Source organism: Schistocerca piceifrons, chromosome 4 (genome assembly GCF_021461385.2).
Source record: "Schistocerca piceifrons isolate TAMUIC-IGC-003096 chromosome 4, iqSchPice1.1, whole genome shotgun sequence".
NCBI classification, from domain to species: domain Eukaryota; kingdom Metazoa; phylum Arthropoda; class Insecta; order Orthoptera; family Acrididae; genus Schistocerca; species Schistocerca piceifrons.
In genome coordinates this window covers 168,422,752-168,445,931 of record NC_060141.1, presented here as the reverse complement: position 1 = coordinate 168,445,931, position 23,180 = coordinate 168,422,752, and the positions used below count along the sequence as shown (strand labels likewise).

Genomic DNA, 23,180 nt, shown 5'->3' with positions numbered 1-23,180 from the left:
TAAAGGCCATCCCAATGGAAGTTGCACTCGACGATAAACAACACAGTCTCGGGGCAGTTGGGATCTAGTGCAGCACATCGCAGAAACCATTGACAACACCCTAACCTGTGTTCATAGTCCACCACAAGATTTACGTCTTGGACAGCGTGGAAACTTAATGAATGCTGGCCATCATCCCTCAAAACCTCCCAGACTAACCGATGAGTGACCCCCATGTCATGTCCAACTGCTCGAGTACGTGTCATAGGTGCTACCTCCAAGTGCTCAAGAACAGTCTCTTCAAATGCAGCATTCTGTCAGTTGCCAGTGAATTGCTGTAAACGTTTGTGGGTGTGGGTGGTGTCTTGCTGGGTACCCTTCCTCGTACAACTGTCGAGTTTCATGCACATTACCATCAGCTAGTCCATAAACAAAAACCATATCTCATTGTACTTCAAATGTGTGATTGCCCCTGACGTGAGGTGGTGACAAACAGCAAGACCTATTCGACACATGTGCGTATAACCTTGGGGCAGTGACGGGGCAAGCGACGTTTGTATGTGTGAACCAACAACCATAGCACTGCCTGTCAACTGACAAATGGCAACAGGGTAGTCCCACAGCCAATTGGAGTGTGTGGAGCCAAGTTTTTGTAATTTAAAAATGGTGTGTTGTCGACCTACACAACATTAGTAATTTTGGTTCCTACTAGCATCAGCTATATAGGGTTAAAATTTCGTGACACAATTTTTCGCCACCCTGTGTACTTTCCTTATTATGCTACATGCCTGCAATGTCATCAGGCAGCATTATTAAATCTTGTGGTAGGTAGTGATCATAAAGTTTTGCTCTCCAATGTGTAATACCCCTGATCAAGATGCAGAACTGAAAAGCAATGAGCCAGCAGCCCAGACTAACACAGAGTGCCTGGAATTGCTTCGCGGAAGAAGGGTGCAGAATGCAGTGAGCTCCAAGAGAAGCTCGTGAAATTAGAAAGTAATTTCGGAGACAATAAAGATATCAAGAGAGGCAGGCAGAACTCAGTAAAAACAGGCCATTTGCAAAAGATAGACAAGACCCACAAGCCACAGAGTAATAGCAGACAATATAATTCAACTTTGGCTATGATTAGGAGAAATCAAAGAATCACCTATGCTTTGTTACAGATTAGATTAGATTAATACTAGTTCCATGGATCATGAATACGATATTTCGTAATGATGTGGAACGAGTCAAATTTTCCAATACATGACATAATTAAGTTAATTTAACAACATACTTAAGTTAATATAACAACTTTTTATTTTTTGTGTTTTTTATTTTTTTAATAATTTTTTTTCTTTTTTATTCTGAATTTATATCTAAAAATTCCTCTATGGAGTAGAAGGAGTTGTCATTCAGAAATTCTTTTAATTTCTTCTTAAATACTTGTTGGTTATCTGTCAGACTTTTGATACTATTTGATAAGTGACCAAAGACTTTAGTGGCAGTATAATTCACCCCTTTCTGTGCCAAAGTTAGATTTAATCTTGAATAGTGAAGATCATCCTTTCTCCTAGTATTGTAGTTATGCACACTGCTATTACTTTTGAATTGGGTTTGGTTGTGAATAACAAATTTCATAAGAGAGTATATATACTGAGAAGCTACTGTGAATATCCCTAGATCCTTAAATAAATGTCTGCAGGATGATCTCGGGTGGACTCCAGCTATTATTCTGATTACACACTTTTGTGCAATAAATACTTTATTCCTCAGTGATGAATTTGTTATGTCCTAGCCAGTAATGCCAACCGAGCCCGCTGCCAAAAGGTTGGCAGCATCAAAGTCCGGACGCCGTCCGTATAAGCAGCGCCAGCGATACAGGAAATCGCCGCAAGTCTGCGCGCGCCACCGCTGGCTTCTGGCTTCTTAAGTGCTGGAGTCGCGAGCGCTAGGACAGTTCTGTATTCGCCGCTCAGTTATATACTCGCCACCGAATTGTGTACTTGCTAGTCAGTTGGGTGTTCATCGCAGCAGAATTGTTGTTTGTCGTCAGCCGACGCTGACCTAGCCGCTCCGACTCGAACTAGACAGATTTCTGTAGACACCGAGTTCACTACTGTGTTTCTGTATCTTCAGTAATAAAGATAAGTACCGACTTTTATTTAATCAGAGTGTTTGGGGTTTCATCTTTCTGTTCACTGTTCCAGCGGACCGGTCGGCCCGCTATTAAAAGTATGGTGGTGACTTCGTAAGCCATTTCTCCATTTCTACAGCCAAGTGTTTGTCGCTACGAACACCGCCACAAAAGAATTACCCCAAAATATGATGCCATATGAAAGCAATGAGTAAAAATAGGTGTAGTAAGCTAATTTACTAAGATGTTTATCACCAAAATTTGCAATGACCCTTATTGCATAAGTAGCTGAACTCAAACGTTTCAGCAGATCATCAGTGTGTTTCTTCCAATTTAATCTCTCATTAATGGACACACCTAAAAATTTGGAATATTCTACCTTAGCTATATGCTTCTGATTAAGGCCTATATTTATTAAGGGTGTCGTACCATTCACTGTACGGAACTGTATGTACTGTGTCTTATCAAAATTCAGTGAGAGTCCGTTTACAAGGAACCACTTAGTAATTTTCTGAAAGACAGTATTGACAATTTCATCAGTTAATTCTCGTTTGTCGGGTGTGATTACTATACTTGTATCATCAGCAAAGAGAACTAACTTTGCCTCTTCATGAATGTAGAATGGCAAGTCATTAATATATATTAAGAACAACAAAGGACCCAAGACTGACCCTTGTGGAACCCCATTCTCGATAGTTCCCCAGTTTGAGGAATGTGCTGATCTTTGCATATTATGAGAACTGCTTATTTCAACTTTCTGCACTCTTCCAGTTAGGTACGAATTAAACCGTTTGTGCACTGTCCCACTCATGCCACAATTCTTGAGCTTGTGTAGCAGAATTTCATGATTTACACAATTTAAAGCCTTTGAGAGATCACAAAAAATCCCAATGGGTGGTGTTCGGTTATTCAGATCATTCAAAATTTGATTGGTGAAAGCATATATGGCATTTTCTATTGAAAAACCTTTCTGGAAATCAAACTGACATTTTGTTAGTACTTCATTTTTACAGATATGTGAAGCTACTCTTGAATACATTACTTTCTCAAAAATTTTGGATAAAGCTGTTAGAAAGGAGATTGGATGGTAATTGTTAACATCAGATCTATCCCCCTTTTTATGCAAAGGTATAACAATAGCATAATTCAGTCTATCACGGAAAATGCCCTGTTCCGGAGAGCTATTACACAGGTGGCTGAGAATCTTACTTATCTGTTGAGAACAAGCTTTTAGTATTTTGCTGGAAATGCCATCAATTCCATGTGAGTTTTTGCTTTTAAGCGAGTTTATTATTTTCCTAATTTCAGAGGGAGAAGTGGGTGAGATTTCAATTGTATCAAATTGCATAGGTATGGCCTCTTCCATTAACAGCCTAGCATCTTCTAATGAACACCTGGATCCTACTATATCCACAACATTTAGAAAGTGATTATTAAAAATATTTTCAACTTCTGACTTTTTGTTCGTAAAGTTTTCATTCAATTTGATGGTAATACTGTCTTCCTGTGCTCTTGGTTGACCTGTTTCTCTTTTAATAATATTCCAAATTGTTTTAATTTTATCATCAGAGTTGCTGATTTCAGACATGATACACATACTTCTGGATTTTTTAATAACTTTTCTTAATATAACACAGTAGTTTTTATAATGTTTGATAGTTTCTGGGTCACTACTCTTTCTTGCTGTCAGATACATTTCCCTTTTCCGGTTACAAGATATTTTTATACCCTTAGTAAGCCATGGTTTGTTACAAGGTTTCTTATGAGTATATTTAACTATTTTCTTGGGGAAGCAGTTTTCAAATGCATTTACAAAAATGTCATGAAATAAATTATATTTTAAATTGGCATCAGGTTCACGGTACACCTCATCCCAGTCTAACTGCTGTAAGCTTTCCCTGAAATTTGCAATTGTTAAATCGTTGACTGAACGTACTACTTTGGAGGACTGTTTAGTATTGCTGAATGGACCTATGTCATACATTGTAACTAGCTGTGCACCATGATCAGAAAGACCATTCTCAACAGGCTGAGCATTTATCTGGTTAAACTTATCTTGGTCTATAAAGAAGTTATCTATCAGTGAGCTGCTATCCTTTACCACCCGAGTAGGAAAATCAATAACGGGTGTCAAATTGAAAGAACCGAGTAATACTTCAAGATCATTTTTCCTATTACCCTCTTTCAGAGAATCTACATTGAAGTCCCCACAAATAATAATTTGCTTCCCCCTGTCTGACAGATAGCACAACAAGGAGTCCAAATTTTTCAGAAATAGATGAAAATTTCCTGATGGGGACCTATATACAGTTACAATTATAAATGTGCCTTTATTTAATTTAAGCTCACAGGCACATGCTTCTATATGTTTCTCTACACAAAACTTTTTTGTTTCTATACTTTTTGCACAATGATAACTTTTGACATATCACTTACATTTACCTTATCCATATCATTAACAATGTGATGCTCAGACAGGCATAGTATACCTATTTCATCCTCAGCTTCTAAATCTTCTAAACAAACCAGAAGCTCATCTATTTAATTCTTTAAACTCCCAATATTTTGATGAAATATACTTACATTATTTTTAATTATACTTTTATGAGAACCTTTCCTTAGTCTAACATTTGCAGTACTCTCCTGTCTGAGTTTCTCATTGTGCTTAGGCCTATTTCCTATACCAGTGGTCACATGGTGTTCAGAGAGGCAGATTATGTCAACTGGGTTGGGTGACTTTAATTCATCAATGCAATTACCTAGGACTGAGATACAACTTGGTGGAGATAAAATTTCTGGTGATTGGTGAAAATTTATAATTGACAGCTGTGATTGGTGATCCAATGTGCTAGAATTGTGCTGTTTAATTTCTTTCCTAAACTGAAGATTTGATTCAATCCTGACCTCTCGTAGAACTTGACATCTTTCTGTCTTACCTATCCTAAAAAAGGTGCTGCTCCAACACCTGTAACCACTGGTATTTTACCATTCATGGCAGTGCCTCCCCCCTTTAAATTTCTTGCTATTACCCCAGCCAGTTTCCCCTTCCCTTTCCTGTTGAGATGTAGGCCGTGCCTGGTGTAGTCCCACCTACTGAGTGAATCAACAGGAACCACACCAATATGAGCCCCCGCACCCGACCCAAGCAGCCGTTCCAACTCCAAATTAACTCTCCCAACAGAAGAGTTCAAATGAGGCCGGTCATGGCGTCTCAGGACAGATACAAATTCAACATTGGTGTGTCTCGATGCCGACGCAATCTTTACCAGGTCACACTCTATACTGTACCCAGGATCTCTGTCGATGCTGTTCCCTGGCCCTCCCACAATAACCACAGTGCTTCCCTGGTAAATCCTTTACAGAGTGAACCTAAATCCTCTGTCACCTGATCCAGACTAGCACTTGGTTTGAAAAAATTTGTGACCTGGTATTCTGGTCCTAATTCCTCCTGCAGAAGTTGGCCTACACCTCTGGCATGAGAACTGCCTAACAACAAAACTTTCTTCCTTTTCGATGACTTTCCTACATTCTTTTTCAATTTCCTATTGAAAGTTTGTTGTGTCCTGTCTACACCTACCTCTGCTTGAGGCTCATCAGTTTCTAACTGAAGCAACAGGTCAAACCTATTTTTGACATTCACCACAAAACTGTCAGACTTAGTTCTAGGCCTGTTCCTTCTGTTACCTGTTGCCACTACCTGTCCAGATCTTGCCTAGCCTGATCTAGCTCAGCCTGAAGGGCAGCAATTTTCCCCTCCTGTTCCACTATCTTCCTATCTCTGCTGCAAATCCTACATAACCACTGATGAGCCTGATCCACTTTCCCGACACCCACGCCACTGCATTCCCCCCAGTGAAAAAAACTACTGCATCCATCACACCAAACCCCGGAACTAACAATTCTATGGCAAGTCAGGCACTTCTCACTCATGGCAAAAATAATACTTTAGCTAGAATAAATCAATTAAATTACCGAAAATCAAAAAAGACGTTACAAGAATTAAGCCTATTCACAAATGTATATAAGCAAGTTTCTGATTTAAAACTCCGCTGTTTTTCTGTTTATCATTTAAAATAATGTAAATGATGGATCTGAAAAACAACCAGTTTATCGATTCTGGTGGCAAGCACTTCTAGCCCCTGCTAAGAATTGCAGTTTGTCCACAGCATATGCAATTAGATAATGCTTATGGCAGATAACAAATATTTTGATGGCCATGAAAACATTATGACAATTGGGTCCATTGGCAGGTGATCAACGGAAGTCAGCAGAACAGGAAATGTCCAGTATGCCTTACTCTTAAGCCCCTCGCAATATCTACAAAGTAGTTTGTTGGTCTTGCTGATTCATACAATACATACTAATTGTCACATATGGATAGTACAAATATTTTATAAAATTATGGCAGTCACACACTATCAGCTTCTTAACACCTGTGACTATGGTCCTTGAAAACTCTTGTAATTTGGTTCTTTACACCTGGTAACCAAGACAGTTACTAATGAAATATAAGGAACAGAAACTTAACCACATCTTTCAAACTCAGCACAGTTTTCCTTAAATACAAACTGCCTACATCAAGAACAGTTAAAATTAATTAATTCCTTACAATTTCTGATCCACTACTCTAACCTTACGTCACAAGCTGCAGTTGCCACATTAATGGTGAGGCTTGAAAAGTAGCAAAAGACTGCAATATTGTGTACAAATAAAGAGCCACTTCACGTAGAATCTCTCCCATTTTTATTAGAGAGGACATACGGCTCCTACATACCATGAGGCTCATTTGACAACTTGATCTGAGGTATACTGATACTGATGCTAAACCACACTATGTGTGGTAAAGTCCCTGAGTAGCAGAAAAAAAATTAGTTTTGTTGGAGAAATGGAATTTGACAGCACAAAAAAAGAAAAAGAAGGAAAGGCGAAACTGTAGCAGAATGGGGCAATAGTAAATCATTGTTAACATTTGGTTTAAGTCATGAAAGAAATTAATATACAGGGAAAAGATCTGGAGTCACAGAAGGTTTCAGATATGAGACCGGAGTTTCTCCTGGTGTATACAGCGTTCAAGTACCTTAATGGAAAGCAGCAGGATTAATATACAGGGAAAAGATCTTGAGTCACAGAAGGTTTCAGATATGAGACCGGAGTTTCTCCTGGTGTATACAGTGTTCAGGTAACTTAATGGAAAGCAGCAGGGTGACATCATCAACGACTGCCATATTTGACTGGTGACCACTATGTTATTTTCAAGGCAAAACTGCAGTAAGTAAGCACTGTGCAAGTAAATTTAAAACCTCAATTTTCAGAACAGTTGTGGATAGATAACACACACACACACACACACACACACACACACACACACACACTTGAAACACTAACACCACCACACAACCAAAGACAACTGACACCTATCAGAACAAATATAGTCATAGATGGATCAGACATGTTGCACTGTTGGCCAGCTGTGCACTGGGTGAATACCAAGCTGGCACCAAGGTAAATGGCCTTTCTGCCTTACACAGGGAGCAAATCAGCAAGATTGGTTGTATTTTGCTGAAATATGATGTGAAATGTTCTTCCGACCTCCATCTAAGATTAGGGTAGTGACAGTGAAGATTACCAAAAATGGGTGAGGTAGCATTAACTCTGTCCCTCTGTTTCTTGACAAGGAAGAAAGCATAATTTAAGGAGAAATCTTCATCTCTATTTACAAGGTTACTTGCTAATTTAATCTCAACTGACTCCTTAATAACACTATCCCAACAGCTGGACATGCATGCCAGACTCTCCATGTTGTTGTATTCCACAGGATGACCAGTGCCAAGACAGTGTTCTGCAATATTCGATCTGCTAGGCTGTTGTAAGCATGTGTGACCCTTATGGTACACCACTCCACCACAGTCCTGATAGTCTGATCAATATGTGACAAGCCACAACTGCTAGGAATACAATACACACCCACCTTATGCAAACCAAGATCATCTTTGAGGAACGTAAAAGTACCCTAATCTTAGATGGAGGTTGGAAGAACATTTCATATCATATTTCTGCAAAATACAACCAATCTTGCTGGATTTGCTCCCTATGTAAGTCAGAAAGGCCATGCACCTTGGTGCCAGCTTGGTATTCATCCAGTGGACAGTTGGTCAACAGTACAACACGTCTGATTGATCTATCACTATATCTCTTCTGATGGAAGGTGACCTGAATGTGCATTAACTCAACTGACAAACTCTTAGGATCTGAAATGATATGGGCCCTGTGAAACAGGGTATGAAGTACCGCTTCACACTGATCAAGATGGTGGCAACTATCAGTCTGCAGATACATCATTGTGGGTAGGCTTACTTTAAACAGCATTCCCAATATACCATCAACCTTCCTTCCAACCAACACATCAAGGAAGGGAAGGCAGCCATCCTTTGCCATCTCCATCATGAAATGAATATTTGGATGGATTGATTTCAGGTGATCAAGTTCCCACTTCCATGAAGCCAAACAACAAAAATATCATCTATATATCTGGAGGGGGGGGGGGGGCATGTTTCAGAACTGCCAACTGCAAGGTACGTTCCTCAAAGTCTTCCATAAACAAATGTGCAATAATAGGTGAAAATGGGCTTCCTATTGCAAGTCTATGTATCTGCTCAAAGTGCTGTCATTGAATAAAAGGTAAATGGAAGTCAACACAGGTCAAAATAGGTTCATTAATTCGACACCAAACCTAACCTCTATTAAACATAACAAATCAGACAGAGGAACACAAGTGAAGAGAGAGACCACATAAAAACTTTGTAGAATATTATAGTATTCAAATGCATTTAATGAATAACCCAAATTCAAAATTTCATCAATATAACATTAAAAAAGACCCTACCACACGCATTTTGTCTTTTGTAAAGGTACCTCACAAAGGGTCAGTGAGTAAACTTGAGAACTCAAAATGCACTTACAAACATGAACATTGCATGGAAGTGTTCACTACAAACGTGAACATTTATGAAAGTGTTCAGCATTTGATACTGATCAGTAAACTATATTGGTTGGACAAGGATACATTGAAAACTACAGCCCTTGCCGAGCAATATAGTTTATTGATCAGTATTGAATGCTGAACACTTTCATGCGATGTATTTCTAATTGACGTAAGGAATCTGGCGAGTTCATAATGTGATGCTCACACTGGCCAACTAATGGGCTCAAGAGAGTAGCAAGATGTTTTGCTGCATGATATGTTGAAGTAGCAAAGCTTCACCTGATTGTCAGTAAGATTGGAGCTAACCTACCATGTGTTGAGTTAATGAAACTATTTCAACATGTTTTGACTTCCACTTACTTTTTATTCAATAACCAATACCATGAGCAGACAGATGGAGTTGCAATTGAAAGCCGTTGTTACCTATTATTGCAAATTTTTTTCTGGACAACTTCAAGAAACAAGCCTTGAACAAAACCTGACTTTAATCCAAGCAAATACCCATTTCACATTGGATGTGGTAAAGAATGACTACCTTCCTTCCTTAATGTTTCTATGAGGAGAAATTTTGATGGTACTTTGGGACATGTTGTTTATAGGAAGCCTACTCACACTGACTTGTATTTACTTGCTGATAATTGCCATCACTGGGCTTAGCATGAAGGGTTACTTTGTGCTTTGGTTCATAGGACCCATGTCATTTCAGACTCTGAGAGTTCGTTGGCTGAGTTAACCCACCTTGAGGTCACCTTCCATTGGTGTGGATGTGATGAAAGACAGATCAGAAGTGCAGTGCACTGTCAACCCTCTGTGCATTGGGTTAGTAATGGTAATAGCGTGTTGGGACTGAGCTATACAGCCTTTGTGCCTTCGTCAGGGAGCATTTCCAACAAGACTGATCATATTTTGTGGAAATATGATGTGAATCGTGTTTTCTAACCACCCCCAAAGATTAGGGTCCTTTTAGGTTCCGTCAAAGATAGCTGAGGGTCATGATGGGGCCCTGTCGAAATAGTACTGGTTGTTTATGACATCACCCATAAGTTATTTGAGTAGGTTTTAGATAGATTGCATAATGGTAAGACAGAGATTTCAGATCCAGATTTGAAACTGCAAATCATTTCCTGGGGTGGATGTAGACTATGGCCCTAATTTAATGGTTATGAAATGCAGATTAAAACGGAAAAACTTGCAGAAATGTAGGAAAGTAAGAAAATTCAAGTTGGTCATGAACAGTATAAAATTCATATCATTTTCACAAGCTCCAGTTTATGTGTGCTGTAATTTTGTTTGGATCCATATTCACATTGTCCTTTACTACTCTTGCAAATTTTTGTGGTCATTTCTCTCAAGGCTGTTTTGTTTATCAATGCCAGTTTGTGCTCCACTGACAAACAGTAACTTTAATTTCTTATATTTGCTGCATGTATTGATTGTTCCATATATTCATAGTTGGTCCTCCTTTTACAGTCCCCTGTTAGCATACAGAATAATTATTTTACCAATTCCTTTAAACTCAACCCTTTTCCCAGTAGAAGCCATAGAGTACACGTAGGCAGTGGGACGAGTGACCTTCTCTGTTTCCTTGTAATTTTGAATGATGTTCTCCATATGTTGTAGTGTCCTGTGAACTTTTGCTCAAATTCACCAGAAGTTATTGTCATACTGCCAAGCTGTCTCCTTATTCGTAATGGCTCCGAAAACATCTCCATACTGGTGCAAGGGTTCATTTGTAACCAACCCATACATTTTATTCTATGCAATTTCTCTAGTCTTTGTATCATTGATTCTACTTTCCACCTTGCTTTGGTTCAAACCAATCAGCATTTGTGGTTTCTTTCTTTTAAAAGATGCCAAAGCAGTATGTCCTGTTGCCATTAATTTGTTCATGATCTGCTTGTTGATATTCACTGTTTGTCAATAAATTTTGTGTTTATTCTGTGTTAACTGCATAGAAGTTGCACCATACCAGTGTAATTCTTTTTATGTATCCTGTGCAGTGTGAGTTGATACGTGTTACAGTCAGTACTATTGGAGTTACACATTGGTGTATGTTCCAGGCATTCCTACAAATTGTTAAGATTAAGTCTGACAAATGACAATGGTGTGAACTTGCATCTCTCATGAAGAGAGTGTGGATATGCTTTCTCTAGTTTATCATAAGCATTGTAGACATAGCTGTTGAGGTTACTCTATACCAGGGCCTCACAGCAAATGTGCCGAGCAAGCATACGGTGTGCGCACTGCACTGATCTGCAAGCATCTTCACAGGTGATAGAGTGTGGAGCCATGTGGGGACTTGTGTAAATAAGGAAACTGATTGTGAAGGAAACACTTGGTGAAATGTAAATTGTCTTTAAATTGCGTGTTGCATTGCATTACTTCAAACCGCAGATCAGCACAGATTGAGCTCTCAGAACTTTTTCACTTTCCCGTTGTACAAATTGGGTACTCAAACCTTCTTCACTTTCTCATTGAGTTGTGCAATGAATACTGATTTATTTTCCAAAATGGCTGGTGCTCCTTCTGTAGACACATAAATAATAAACCCATGACAAATCTACAATTTCCACTCTTCCTTCAATGCTGCTAAGAATGTCATATACAGCTGTGTGCTTGCAATACCTACATTTTCATAGATCGCCAAAGGGTAAACTTACAAAAATTTTGCAGACTGGCTCTGAAACCTGTCTACCATGACCTGTCTTGGACATATGCTTGTCTGCATCCAAATCTATGTGACTACTGTCAAACAATGGAAAATCCGGGATGGAATGTAACAATATTGTGAGAAGGAAAGCTGCTACTCACCATATAGTTGAGATGCTGAGTTGCGGATAGGCACAACAAAAAGACTCTCACAATTAAAGCTTTCTGCCATTAAGGCCTTCGTCAACAACACACACACACAACTGCAGTCTTAGACAACTGAAATCATTGGTTTAAGTTGCCTGAGACTGCAGTTGTGTGTGTGAGTTGCATTTGCGTGTGTGTGTGTGTGTGTGTGTGTGTGTGTGTGTGTGTCATTGACGAAGGCCTTAATGGCCAAAAGCTGTAATTGTGAGTCTTATTGTTGTACCTTTCTGCGACTCAGCATCTCCACTATATAACATTGTTACATGACTACTGTGAAATTAACATTTAAGTGGCAGACAGAGGGTTCAACAAACAACTTTCACTCTATTTCTCTGTCGTTCCACTCTCAAACAGCATGTGGAAGAAATGAACTCTTGTATCTTTCTATGTTAGCTCTGATTTCCCTTATGTTATTACAATGATCATTTTTTCCTATGTAGGTGGATGGCAACGAAATATTTTCGGATCTGGAGGAGAAAGTTGGACATTCAAACTTCTTGAAGATATGCCACTGCAACAAAAGATGTCTTTCTTTTAGTTATTGCCACCCCACATTGCGTATCATATCCATGACACTGTCTCCTGTGTTTTCGATAATACAAAATGAGCGGCCTTTCAATGTCCTATCTGGTAAGGATTTCATACTACACAGCAGTACTCCAACAGAGGACAGACAAGCGTAGTATAGGCAGTCTCTTTAGTGTCGCATCTTCTAAGTTTTCTACCAATACAACACAGTCTTTGATTCAGCTTACCCACCACATTATCATTTCAAATTTAAGTTGTTCATAATTGTTGTTCCTAGGTGTTTTGGTGAACTGACAGCCTTAAGATTTATGTGATTTATCATGTAACTGAAATTTAACAGATTTCTTTTAGTGCTTATGCAGATGACCTACACTTTTCATTATTTAGGGTGAGTTGCCACTTTTAGCATCTTGTCAAGTTTGATAATGGCACCATGCAAAATTGTTCTACTTGAAGGCAGATAAGTATTCAGCAGGAACTACTAAGTTTTCTTTTATTGAATCACTGTCTGTGAAGGACATTGCTAAAATTATCGCAGTTTTCTAGATCACTTGAAAGGCACCACACTCACTTGATTTTTCTGTCTCTTCCCACACCTCTTCAGAGAGCGTCCTTTTAAGTTTTAAAATTTCTTGTTACATGCTCAAGTCCTTTAAATTTTATGTTTCCATATTATTTGCCATGGTAAGACATTAAGTGCCTTTGCAAATTGAACTTCCTGTAAGTATTCATTGTCTTATGATACCCTAAACATTTTGTGAACCCCTCTTTTTGTGTAAAAGGACAAGATTCCTTGCACTGCAGATTGAAATGCAGAAAATTCTCAGGGTTTCACAACGCCGAGTTGCCATTGCTGCTATTAGATGTCAGTGCTTTCATAATTGACAGTCCCCTATTTCGCAGTTGGCACTTACACGGTATTGTCATGAACATATGATGCACACACATTCCACTCATTCTCCACCACACCACAGTTGCTCTGCTCACACAGAGCAGCCTGAACAGGCACGATTGCTCACACTTAAAATCAGAGTGTTGTTAAATCCTGTCCTATAGCATTCTACATCAGTCAGTCCTGTGATTTCCCATGACAAAATAATTTGTAAAAGTCTTCCCTAATCCAGCCTGTATTAAGGTCTTCATCATAATTTACAGCTTTCAAGTTGTGTGATGTAAGGAAACCCTCTTAGCTTAGAATTCCTTTAAAACACACAAAATATGGCAGGATAGGACTTCACTGGTGGGTGAAATGCTTTCCATGAGACACAGTGATCACTCCTGCTTTCCGAAAAAACCGGTCATTTGTGTCTCATACCCATCAGAGGGAATTTATATCTAGTGACTGCCATATTTTCGTGCTGTCTTGACATCCTTGGAATGATGTTTTGGGGCTGACACTATATTTTTGGCGTGGAATGCATGAATACATTGCGATCCTTGATCATCAGGATTACCAACACTGACTGAGTATAAAGTGGAGGAAACATCGTTACATTTATGACAGGACATTTCTAAGAGGTGGTATCCCTCCACTGTTGTCTTACAGAGCCCATTCTAGGTTATCTGGTAGCATTTACTCCCTTGGTCTTCACTCCTCCTGAAGTTACCATAACAAAGTGCAAAGAAGATACAGACAATATTCATAACAAAGCACTATTGGTACAAACCTGCCTGTACAATTTTAATTATGCCTATAATATTTCCATTATCTACCACTTTCAATGTATAAATGCTTACCTTTTCTATCGGAGATGCTCTGAAAGCTTTATGTGCAACGCAAAACTAGAATCCTGCAGGTTGGGTCATTGTGCTCTGTGACTCACATTGGCAGACTCCCAGCTTCCTGAAAATACACAACAAAATACATTTGTTCCATTTTCAATGCATTCAAAAACGTTTTGCAATGACAACTTCTGGTGAATGAAAGAATTAAGCTAAAAGGTGTTTTGACTTGTAGTTCTGTTGACTGAAAATAAGAACAGTACAGCAAATAAAATACGTGTTCTCTGAAGTTTAAAACATGTACACATTTAGACAAATTCTGAACAATAACTCTACTCCATTCTGACCACTCTGTGCCTACTTTGGCGAAGAGTGAATTTACTCTGAATGCTGTATTTCAGCAGCAGGCACACTATTCTCCACTATACTCTTCAGGGGAGTGTGTAGAGAGAATAAAAAGAAAGAAATAAACACTAGTTAATTGAAACTTTAAGCATGTTCAAGTATTTAAGTTGAACTTTGCTAGGAAATGGCAGAACTTTGCTAGGAAATGGCAGTAACATGGGTCTTCAGAACTTAGTTTTAATTTGCAAGAAATGTCATAGGATGACCTGCTAGTACAGGCTCTTCAGAGACTGTTGTTAGCAACTGTATAGGGGATGGATGTTGAGTGAAAATTTGCATTGAGGCATTAGCAATATGGGCATGATGTGTGATTTGAAGTCTCTGGGCACCCATTGCTTTTTCTTCCACAGGTGATAGTCATGAAACTAATGACATGTATAATATCCTTTCGCCATTACTACTAAATTTGTCACCACAAACATACTGAGAAATACAATTTGCCAGACCTCTTGTCAGGTTCACACGTGTGCAATCAAATGACATATCATGTAACTAACACTTTACTCCACACACCATTTTAATAATGGTATGCCATTATTATTGTGATCAGTAAATTTGGCTATCACATGAACTTGAAAACTTTAGCCTCATTCTCTCTCGGCATCTTCTTTTTAACTCAACTCTGTATCTAAGCTGCAGTGGAAGTCCTGTGTAATAGGTGGTGAGGATGTGTGACAATTGCAATGAACACTGCGCATTAAGACTCAGCAGTCACTGTCAAATAATTTCTTAGTGATATTGGATCAATTATTGCTGATGTTTTAATTTCACAGTAACATCACTGGCAGTGGATGTAGAGGCTTCAACTAACGAAATTTATCCCACAAAATTCACAAATTTATGGACCCCTACAACTGCACACAATTTGAACTCATCAGTTCACTCTGGCGCCTTCACTTGCTTACCTTCAGAAGCATCACCTGCATCACACAGAGTTTTTTCCAAGGGATGCCAGTATACTCTTGGCCACTCAGTTTATGTCAGTGCAGATTAAAGTTCACGCTCTGACTGTGTTTACTGCAGGCATTTGAGGAATACATACCATATCTTTTGCACACCTGTCATCGAGCTCCCATACTCCTCCCTCATCCTCCTCTTTTACAAGTTCCCATGCACAGTCAACAAATGAATGTTTCATTAAAAGAAAAGTAAAGCACAGAACAGGCACCAGAACTATTTTAGTTTTTCTGTGGTAATGGAGCTTTGCTTTTGTTTTATTTGTGTATGTTTGTTTTATGTCAGTATATGTACGGTTACTGACAATGTAATTTTCTCACACAACTGTTCCAGATGTTTAAGCTCTTGCATAATAAAACAAAAAATAACTTTATCTTTAATTCTTTATAAAATTACAATAATTTTTCAAAATCCCTGTGCACTTCTCTCACACAATTATTATTTACATTAAATGTCAAAAAGGCAGTGAATGGGAGTGTGAGGTCTCCATTTGATGCACAAGAGCTGCTACAAATAGTGTTTTCTTATACAGCAGTGGAGCACTCTCATTTGTTGTAAAGTTGTAAACTTTCCTTCAGTTCAGATGTCCAGTATTTATGACTTGTGTTCTTAATGTTTTGCATGTGCTTTTTTTTTGTTTTTGCTTTGGTAATAACTAGCCAGTTTTGTTTTGTTAATTTTCATTTTTATTTTTATCGGTTTCAGGAGGAGAAGACAATGGTGTCTGGACATTAGGCTTACATTTGCTTCCCACTAACTTCCCTGTAGGTCTGTGCTCTGTTTCAGTCCTACCAGGATGCCAGTCCCCAAAGTCCCCTCGCTGTGCCTCTAAACCCAAAACTAAAAAGATTATGTATGACACAGCAGAGAATGATGACTTTGACCGCGAGGAGATAGCAACCTACGAGGAAGTGGCCAAACTGTACCCACGTCCAGGACTGCAGAGGCCTCTGGTCTTGATTGGACCTCCAGGTGTTGGGCGCAATGAGCTCAAACGCCGGCTCATAGCAACTGATCCTGATAAATACAAGACGCCCATTCCTTGTAAGTATAATGAATTTCTCTTTGGACTCATCCATGCCAGTTAGTGGGTATTAGTTTGTCTTGCTGTTTTGCACAAGAATGACATTTTAGAAAATGAAACTGAAATACATGACATTGTCTGTTAAAAAACAGATGTAGAATTCACACAAAAATAGTTTACCTGCTCATAATTTGGTATATCATGATGAACAAGATTTCAGATTGACCTAAAGATTAGCTGTAAATGTTCAGAAATGTAAAATTTTGTACTTCACAAAATGCAGAAAAGTAGTATCTTGTGATTATGAAGGGTAGTCATGAAGTTTTAACTACATCCTTAAAAAAGTAAATTTTCACGATCAGTTACTTGTTTGTTTACAGGTACATGTCTGCAGTCCTGATGCATATTGAATTCCCCATGCCACAGTCCAAATTTTCTATCATTCATAAGATTACAGTGGTACCTTGTAAATGACAAAATCCAAAAGATTGAAAAACTGAACAAAATCAAAACTTTATGACTACCTCTCATACAGTATCAATGGGTCACAGTTGGAATCAGCCAGTTCGTACAAACACTGTGGTGTAAGCATTTGTGAGGATATGAAACAGTGTGATCACATTGGTTCATTGGTAGGATACTGGGAAAATGCAGTAATTCTACAAATAAGTGTGATTACAAAACACTTGTATGTCTCATCTTAGAATATTACTCTAGTGCGTGGGACCCATGTGAAATTCGCTACCAGAGGAATTTGAATTTATACAAAGAAGGGCAGCTCAAGTAGTCCCTGGGAGAGTTGGACAAAATTTATTCAAATGAAACACAACACATACACATTAAAATTATTGTTTGTTATTCACGAATGATGAGTAAAGTTGATTTTTATGAATAAAAATGTTTATTTGTCATGTGTGAGTAAAAAAGGGCTATGAATAATAAATTTGAAATCTAAATGCATTGATTGCTCCAGTTCTTTGTCATTTATAAAGAAAATGTAATTTTTAATGTTTTGTTTTCAAAACTTTTTTTCCGAACATCTCATTAGAACATTAATTTAATTTTGGAAGATTTTCCATTGGGATTGATTAAAATGAAATATGTTCTACACATGTGGAAGAGGGTAAGGTGTGTTATATCTCCTGAAAATTGCCTTTATTTAAGATCATGATCTTCAGCAAAAAATTGAAAAATTGTCAATTCTACTCCAGTTTTTGATGAATAACTTGGATGTTGTGATACCATGTCAGTCTCACCTCCAGAATCTAAGTCAGAACCGAAATATAAATTTTCCTGTTCTGTCATACAGTCATTTGAAACTCATCAACCAGTTTCTTCACCTTTTTTGGGCTCTTTTTGTATATTGAAACTCAGTGTCTCTTCTGAAATTTTCAAACCCCAAAGCTCTATGTCACTGCACATGCATATACCAGATCCGGTAATGAAATTTTACTCTGAGGTGGCCTTAAAACACTTGCAACTATTTGTGGCAACTTTGGACATCCAGCAGCAATCTGCAAAACATAACACTTTTGTTTAATTTCATGATGTACTTCGGCTAATGCCATTTTAGGACACTTTATATTTAAAGTCTGTTGATGTTAGTCATTGCCATTGACAGAACCCTTACTTTCTTCACTAATTTTCTGACTGTAGAAACACAAGAGAATTGCGTGATTATATCTGTGAGACACCCATATCAGTCTTGGTACAGTTGAGGAAGGTATTGCAGATTTAAGACTTAAGGCTGCTGTCTCATCATTGACCTAATTATACAGAGTGCTTCCACACTCTGCGTTGCTGGGGGGATGAAGAGGAGAAATTACTGGCATATTTAGAATCACTTGAATTGGGCCATGTCGGTGGTGTAAGTGCAGAGGTCATTTGCTCATGAAGTACTTTTATGTTACATTTGTTATGCTGTAAAGCTTTGCTCAACTTGAAGATTGGTTTGAACATTGCAGTGCATTGGTTTATTGAAGGTGACATGCCCTAGCCTTCCTCTGACCTATGAACCAATATATGAGTCTGTTTTAGGGGTAGATGTAGTTTAATATGTTTACTGAAGTGTGCTGTAGCTTCAGTTGCTTTTTTTTTTTTTTTTTTTTTTTCTTGTTTTCCCCATTGTTAAAGGTGAAAGAAGTGATAAGCGATAGAAAAAATCATAGCACTAACAGGAAATCAAATCCTTGATCCTTGGTTTTGTATTCTAGAAATTACCAACTGTGTCACCAAGGCACATTACTTTACAAGACTTTAATAAATGATTCATTAAACTAAACCTGTACTGAGCTACAGGAAGAAACACTGATTGTGTATGACCCAGTTCTGTTCGAGGAACAAACAAAGAAAATGCAATGGTATATGGTGTTATTTGTTATCGGTATGCAGGCTATCTCATGCATACCTAACATATTCCAAAATTTTTCACATGAAAAGGGGATTTTCTAGTGCTCATACCTTGGGTTCTGTTGGTGATGATAAGGCAGGGTCAGGTGTTTTGGATAGCCCTTGGGCTAGGGACCTTTTGTATATGCAAGAGAAGGATTGTCATAAGTGTCACTACCCTACAGGAGAGGGCCAAAGTATGAAAATTACACACTTCCTCCTGCTCAGACAAATCAAGCAAATCATTTGCTTCTTTTTGTCTTTGATGTGCTCTACTGTGGGCTTGGTGAGACTTATAGAGGCACCATTAGTTCATCGGCAGTTCCTCAGAAAACCCACAATTCCACCAGTGGACCAAAACCAGCCAAGGATTCCAAGATGGCTATGCACAGCAAATTGCTGAAATTTTTATGATATATTCCTACGATCCCAGTCTCGAGCAGCCATGAACATTTTTGTGATATCTTTATCTGCTTCCAAGATATATGGGTTCAGTGTTACCATATCTCTGCACCTAAAATCTGTTATGAGGCGAAATCTAAATTGCTTTGCATGTAAAATCGGTTTTGAGGTGTAAAGTTAGTTTTGCATTATTTCAGTAAGAATAAAGAGAAGGAGAAAGTGAAAGTGCCTGAGAGCCAGTGAAATTGAAAGACTGACAGTGACAACAAGGAAGAGAGAGATAGTGATGGTGAGAAGAGACAGCAGCAGCAAGAAGGAAGGAATGAGGTATTAATAGTAAGAGAGAGCAAGACAGACAGTGACAGTGAGATGAGACTGTAGTCATGGGACAGAACAAAGGGAACCACAGATAACAATGGCAGAAAGACCCAAATACGATGTGCATTCAAGTTCTAAGGCCTCCGATTTTTTTTCTCTGGACTGGAAAGAGATAGAAACATGTGCATTGTTTTAAAATGAGGCCGCGTTCATTGTCAATACGTCCCAAAGATGGCAGCACCATACGGCAGATGGAATTTTACCGCCAGCGGCGAGAATGAGAACTGTTTTAAATACTTAAAATGGCAACGTTTTCCTTACTTGAACAGCGTGCAATCATTCGTTTTCTGAATATGCGTGGTGTGAAACCAATTGAAATTCATCGACAGTTGAAGGAGCCATGTGGTGATGGAGTTATGGATGTGTCGAAAGTGCATTCGTGGGTGCGACAGTTTAATGAAGGCAGAACATCGTGTGACAGCAAACCGAAACAACCTCGCACTCGCACAAGCTGGTCTGACGACATGATCGAGAAAGTGGAGAGATGAACAGATCGCCTCCAGAGTTGGCACTTCTGTGGGTTCTGTGCACACAATCCTGCATTACGACCTGAAAATGCGAAATGTGTCATCCAGGTGGGTGCCACGAATGCTGACGGACGACCACATGGCTGCCCGTGTGGCATGTTGCCAAGCAATGTTGACGCGCAACGACAGCATGAATGGGACTTTCTTTTCGTCGGTTGTGACAATGGATGAGACGTGGATGCCATTTTTCAATCCAGAAACAAAGCGCCAGTCAGCTCAATGGAAGCACACAGATTCACCGCCACCAAAAAAATTTTGGGTAACCGCCAAGTGCTGAAAAAATGATGGTGTCCATGTTTTGGGACAGCGAGGGCGTAATCCTTACCCATTGCATTCCAAAGGGCACTACGGTAACAGGTGCATCCTAGGAAAATGTTTTGAAGAACAAATTCCTTCCTGCACTGCAACAAAAACGTCCGGGAAGGGCTGCGCGTCTGCTGTTTCACCAAGACAACGCACCCACACATCGAGCTAACGTTACGCAACAGTTTCTTCGTGATAACAACTTTTAAGTGATTCCTCATGTTCCCTACTCACCTGACCTGGCTCCTAGTGACTTTTGGCTTTTTCCAACAATGAAAGGCACTCTCCGTGGCCGCACATTCACCAGCCGTGCTGCTATTGCCTCAACGATTTTCCAGTGGTCAAAACAGACTCCTAAAGAAGCCTTCGCCGCTGCCAAGGAATCATGGCGTCAGCGTTGTGAAAAATGTGTACGTGTGCAGGGCGATTACGTCGAGAAGTAATGCCAGTTTCATCGATTTCGGGTGAGTAGTTAATTAGAAAAAAAATCAGAGGCCTTAGAACTTGAATGTACCTCGTACATAATGAAACTGAGTTGGGATAAATGAGTGAGTGGGAAAGGGCAACTGGAAGTTGGTCGGCATGAGCAGTTTACAGTGATGTACAAGAGAGTGTGAGTGACTTACAGTTTGGGGAGCTTGTGGGAGTTTGAGACGAGTTGCATGTTAAAAAAAAGTGTGACTTTGCATGCCAAAATTTTTAGGAAATTTTTCAAAGGTGCTAAGGAAAGTAGAATCAGGAACAGATACCCCACTTTTCAGTCAGAGCCTTGTAAATACAGAAACATATTCACGTTTTTTGTGCTCTAAAAAGAGCATTTTTCTGCTGGTTTAAATTATGAACAATAGATGACAAATAATTATAATGAAAGAATTAGTAGTGTAAGTTACGTCATTGGGATGCAGGAATGTAAGGAATAGAGCTAAAAGACTCATATGCAAGTCAATGTTAGAGAATATGGTCTTGTATGGGAACAGAGAGCTGGACAACTAATCAGAGACGTATATACAAGATGAAGATGATAGAGAGATGGATTTCTGAAGAAGACGAGCAAGAATTTCCAGGAAAGACCATGTAAAGTAAATTAATGTGATAAAGGAAGTGGAAGAAAGAATATGTTTTGTGATGGATCATGGAAATTTACAGTGGTACAGACTTATAAGAGGAATGGAGGAAACAGGAATACCAAAACTGATAGGGGAGTGGGAAATTAAAGGAAGAAGAAGGAGAGGAAGAGGATAATGAAGGCTACCTGGCTTCAAAATGTACCAGTGGCCGTGAAAAGATTTGGTGAAGAAGAAAATGATACACAAGACTGAAATATCTGGATGAACATCTTGAAGAGATAGTGTCTGAATACTTGTAGAATACTCATTGTAGTAAGTTATGAGTGTATTTTTGACAAGAAAACATTGTCCATTGTAGGCTATAAAATTTTTACGTTTATGTACTGTTGACTTATTCCAACTAAATAGTCATTATGACTTATATTATGACTGTAGTCTAATGACTATACAGTCAAAATGGGCCAATAACAAATAAACAGTTTTAAGAAATTTCTCTCCACTATAACAATACTCTCAGATAGTCATGTTTGTACATGGGTCCTTAGCCTTGGTATCTTTTTCAAAAGAAAACATTAAAACATTGTCCATTATAGGCTGTAAAATCTTTCCATTGGAAAAATTTTAGAACCTGTAATGGACAGTGGTTTTTACATCGAAGCTGGGGACCTCCATGCAAATAGGATCATCTGAATGCATTATTATGTTGGAGAGAAACCTCTTTCTTGAGAAAAGTCTCAATAAATAATAATAATAAAATTTTGAAATGATCTATTTATTTGAATAATTACAGAGATAGACATTTATTTGAATAATGTCCATCTTGGGTCACAACTTTGTTTTGCATCATGGAAAACCTGAACTGGCAGACACTTGAAGATAGGCAACAGCTACCCCAAAAGACTCTTTAGGGACACAGAGTACTTATTTTGAGAAAATTAGCACTATTTCTTTCATGCACTATTTCTTTTGTACATGTTTTAGAGATTTGTACTTTATCACAGTTAATGCAGAATACTTCCATTTGAACATCTTAGGATGTATTGATCTTAAAAAAAAAAAAATTAATAGGTTACACTTAAGATTTTCTAACTCGTTGCTTCAGTTGCTTCAAATTCAGGTACCATTTAATCCAATAATACAAAGGTGAAGGAGACAAAGTTATTACCAAATGTATATGACGAGTTGGCTGAGTTGTTAGACCTGTTATATCGGCACATTAACTGTATTAACCACAAAAAAAAAAAAAAAAAAAAAAAAATAATACATCTTCATATAATTTAATTTTTAGAATATTTTTACTAATTAGAAATTTTATTTCTGTATAATTAAGTCAAATCTGCAATAAAGTTTAGGTTTAGTAGATAGGTACAGAAAACTGCAAGGTACAGAAAAACCTTAGTGCAATGCTTTGTAAACTTAAGGAGATATTTGTACCAAAAGTCTGAAAAGACAAATTGGGAAATTGCAAATTAAGATTTGAGTCATATTAAAATGTGCTTCAGGACATTACTGATGCATAGTCTTCATCCTGATCCATTTCTTT

The 23,180-nt window shown here is 38.4% G+C and overlaps 1 protein-coding gene across 5 annotated transcripts in view; it reads left to right on the top strand.

The window, feature by feature from the left end:
• Positions 1–23,180, top strand: part of LOC124795006 (MAGUK p55 subfamily member 7) — a 268,265-nt gene that overhangs the window by 148,028 nt on the left and 97,057 nt on the right. For 3 of the 5 annotated variants that reach the window (XM_047258764.1, XM_047258763.1, XM_047258762.1), the window contains one exon: positions 16,254–16,592. In XM_047258764.1, coding sequence (XP_047114720.1) covers positions 16,254–16,592 — 339 coding nt within the window. The remainder of the gene's footprint in view (positions 1–16,253; positions 16,593–23,180) is intronic. The other 2 variants (XM_047258766.1, XM_047258765.1) reach the window with 2 other exon arrangements.